General features: G+C 48.4%; 1 protein-coding gene across 1 annotated transcript; it reads left to right on the top strand.

The window, feature by feature from the left end:
• Positions 1–653: 653 nt before the first annotated feature.
• LOC117847975 (uncharacterized) lies at positions 654–2330 on the top strand. Its single transcript, XM_034729285.2, has one exon. It carries the CDS (start codon positions 987–989, stop codon positions 1704–1706), a length of 720 nt encoding a protein of 239 aa, XP_034585176.1. The 5' UTR covers positions 654–986; the 3' UTR covers positions 1707–2330.
• The last annotated feature ends 1254 nt before the right edge of the window (positions 2331–3584 follow it).

The following is a 3584-nucleotide window of genomic DNA, read 5'->3' as shown; positions in this document are numbered from 1 at the left end:
CGATTTTCCATTTTTACCATGTACAAAAGGTGCACGTTGTAGCAAGGACAGAGCACCGCCGAGCTACTAGAATAAGGCCTTATTTAGTTTAGCAAAGTTGGCGTCGTGAAAATCACTGTACGGCACTATAGCACTGTAACGTTTCGTTTGTATTTGTGAATTATTATCCAATCATTAACTAATTAAGCTTAAAAGATTCGTCTCGCAAAGTACAACTAAACTGTGTAATTAGTTTTTAATTTCGTCAACGTTTAGTATTTCATATATGTACCACAAGTTTGATGTGATAGGAAATCTTCTTTTTCACAGTGGCAAAGTTTGGATTCCGGACACTAAACAGGACCTAAGAGAAGGCTGACACAGAAATTGATTTCTCTGGCGGTACTGCACTACTGCTACAGCTTTTCGCAATGAAATAGGGTAGCATACCCTTCCTTTCACGTTTTCTTTTCGAACGAAATATCCTTTTCACGGTTGCACAGGATTTTACCACGGTAATAAACTTCGATCGATCCACCACCGACGATGGGTCAAATCAAGCGAGCCGTGGAATCGTGGATGGACGGACGGACACACTGCCTTCTGCAACCGCTGCAACACGCCCCGAACCATCGGTTCGCTTTCACAGCACCGCCATGATTCCCAAGCTACCTCTGGCTGGCTAGCCTATACGCCCCTTGCTCCCTTCCCTAGTTGCCAAAGCTGCAACATCTCGTCACGCACGGCGCCTCAATTTATCCCTCACTGTTCACCGCGATCATGGCACCGCCCGGCCGCCCCTCTCTCTCCACTCGCTCACTCCACCACCTTTTAAGCCGGCCGCTCCCCTCCTCTCGCTCACGAGTCGCCCCGCTCACAAGTCACAAGTGAAGTCACAAAGCCGTACCAAGCCAGGTGACGCCAGTTACAAGGAGTGACAGAGTGAGATCGTGTGACACCGTCAAACCGCAAGCAGAGAGCAAGATACTAACCAGATCGAAGCGACCATGTCGTTGGCAGGGGGTTGGGATCGGCGTGTACGTGGTGGCAGCGGTAGGTTGGAGCTGCCGCGGCAGCAGCCGCCGGTGGTGGTGGACGTCGGCTGCACCTGCCGCGGGGCGAGGCTGCTCAGCTCCCTCATCTCCACGCTCAAGTCCCACGCGCGCGGCGCCGTCGGCGGCAAGGCCAACTCACCGCACGCGTCGTCGTGGTCGACGTCGACCACCACCACCACGGCCTTCACGTCCTCCGTCTCCACCACCACGGCCACCTCAGGCTCCTCCGCTGCCGATGTCCTCCACTCGTGGGGCCCCGCGACGTACGCCATCAACACCAGCTCCCTCGACGACTACGACGACGGGGTCCATCATCACGACGCCGAGCACGCGAGGCGTCAGAGGCGGCAGCGGCGGCGGCGGAGGAGCAGCAAGTGCAGGAGGGGGCAGGGGAGGAGGGCGGCGGCGGCGGCGCCGGAGGAGGAGGAGGAGGAGGCGGTGGCGGTGGCGGTGGAGGTGGAGTCCGCGGCGCCGTACGAGGACTTCCGCGAGTCGATGGTGGCGATGGTGACGGAAAAGGAGATGTACGCGTGGGAGGACCTGAACGCGCTGCTGCACCAGTTCCTGGCGCTCAACTCGCCGCGCCACCACCCGCTCATCCTGACCGCCTTCGCCGACCTCTGGGCGCCCCGCGGCGGCCTCTTCTGCCCTCCGTCCCCGTGCCTCCTCTGAACCTCCCGGCCAGTCCCCACTCCCCACCATAGCTCGGGCTGCTGCAAATCTCGCCGGTAATATGATACCGTGACGTTGCTAAAGGGGTGTTTGGATCCTGAGTTAAAAGTTTATAGTTTAGTTGGTGTCATGTCGAATATTCGAAGACTAATTAGGAGGACTAAATATTCGAAGGCTAATTAGGAGGACTGAATATTATAAATATGAGTTAATTATAAAACTAATTAGAGGCTAAATGGCGAGATGAATCTATTAAGCCTAATTAATCCATCGTTAGCAAATGGTTACGGTAGTATGTTCTCAAATCATGAACTAATTAGGTTAGATTCGTCTCATCGTTTAGTCTCCATCTATGCAATGTGTTTTGTAAATAGTCCAATATATTTTATAAATAGTCTATATTTAATACTAACATTCGATATGATAGGAACTAAATTTTAGCTGGGATCCCAACACTCCCTAAAGTTTGTAACGCATGCTCCAAAGCTAAAAGTAAAGCTTGTGTGAGATGCCAGTGTCCTACTACCAGTAGCAGTGCAGCAAATGTCAATGTGTGTGCGTCCGTGTGCAAGGGAAAGCGTGCACGTGAAGTGAATATGTGATGGTGCGTACTTTGTTCTTGTACCAAGGTCATGTTTAGTAACCTAAATTTTCAACTTTGACATTATGCAAAAAGAAGATTTCTCGTGACATCAAACTTGCGGTAAATACTAAATGTAGACGAAATTAAAAACTAATTGTACAGTTTTATCAAGATTTCTTTTGAGCCTAATTAGTCAATGTTTAGATAATAATTCACAAATACAAACGAAATGCTACAGTTGCGTATTTATAGCAAAATGCCAATTTTACCATTCCCAAATTAGGAACGCCCAAGCCTCCAAGGTGTTGCAGCCGTGCAGGGCGTTGCTGCATCAGGCGCGCCGTAATTTGGTGCCCGAACGATGGACGCTTGCGTGTGAAATGAGTTTTTTTTACCCTGTCCGCGTCCCGATACTCCGAGGATACTGTTTGTGATGTGGAGGAGTGCGTGTCGTAGCAACAAAAGCTAGAGAAAGCTGCGGCGTGGCGCCTCGTGTTTGTTTGCTTGCTGGCCCCACTCTAGCTGGCTAGCACGGGCACTGCTCCTCTCTGCTCTGTGCTACTACTCAGAATCAAGACCTATTGACAGTTTGAGGAATGAGGAGGAAGCAAAAACAACTGAGGTACGTTGATGTCGCCTGATAAAGGGTGTTTGATACACCCGTTAAAGTTAGCACCTATCACATCAGATGTTTGATACTAATTAGGAGTATTAAATATAAATTGCAAGTCTAATTCGCGAGTAGTTCATAATTTGACAATGTGGTGCTACGGTAACCTTTGCTAATGATGGATTAATTAGGCTTAATAGATTCATCTTGCGAATTAGCATAAGGTTCTGCAATTAGTTTTATAATTAGCTCATGTTTAGTCCTCCTAATTAGCATCCGAACATCCAATATGACACTGATAAAATTTAGCACCTAGTATCTGAAATCAACAACGTTCGTGTGCTCCAGTATGCAGGGCCGTTCCTCACATTTCAGAGACTGGGTTCATGTGCAAAGTCGGACAACTGGTGGAAAGCCCTCAAACGTGGCCCTGTCTTGAAGCACTTTATAAAAAAAACTCCACCCCACCAATTTCACCTTCATGCAGCTTCACTCCACCAAATCTAGAATTTTTTTAATAATAGAAGATAATATTCCGACTTCAGACATCCTCTTTGGAGAATGCATCAGATCACAAACATTACATAGAGGTATATGTTTCAAGTCAACATGTAGCCAAGACATCAGAAGATCCGATGTACCAAAGTAACAAAATCAAAGAAAAAGAAGAAACTCAAAATTTCCA

This window comes from Setaria viridis, chromosome 3, assembly GCF_005286985.2.
Source record: "Setaria viridis chromosome 3, Setaria_viridis_v4.0, whole genome shotgun sequence".
NCBI classification, from domain to species: Eukaryota; Viridiplantae; Streptophyta; class Magnoliopsida; order Poales; family Poaceae; genus Setaria; species Setaria viridis.
The sequence above is the reverse complement of the archived record's forward strand: the minus strand, read 5'-3'. Positions and strand labels throughout refer to the sequence as shown.

Coding starts and splice junctions, on each gene's coding strand:
- LOC117847975 (XM_034729285.2), top strand. CDS start 987: ATGTCGTTGGCAGGGGGTTGGGATCGGCGTGTACGTGGTGGCAGCGGT.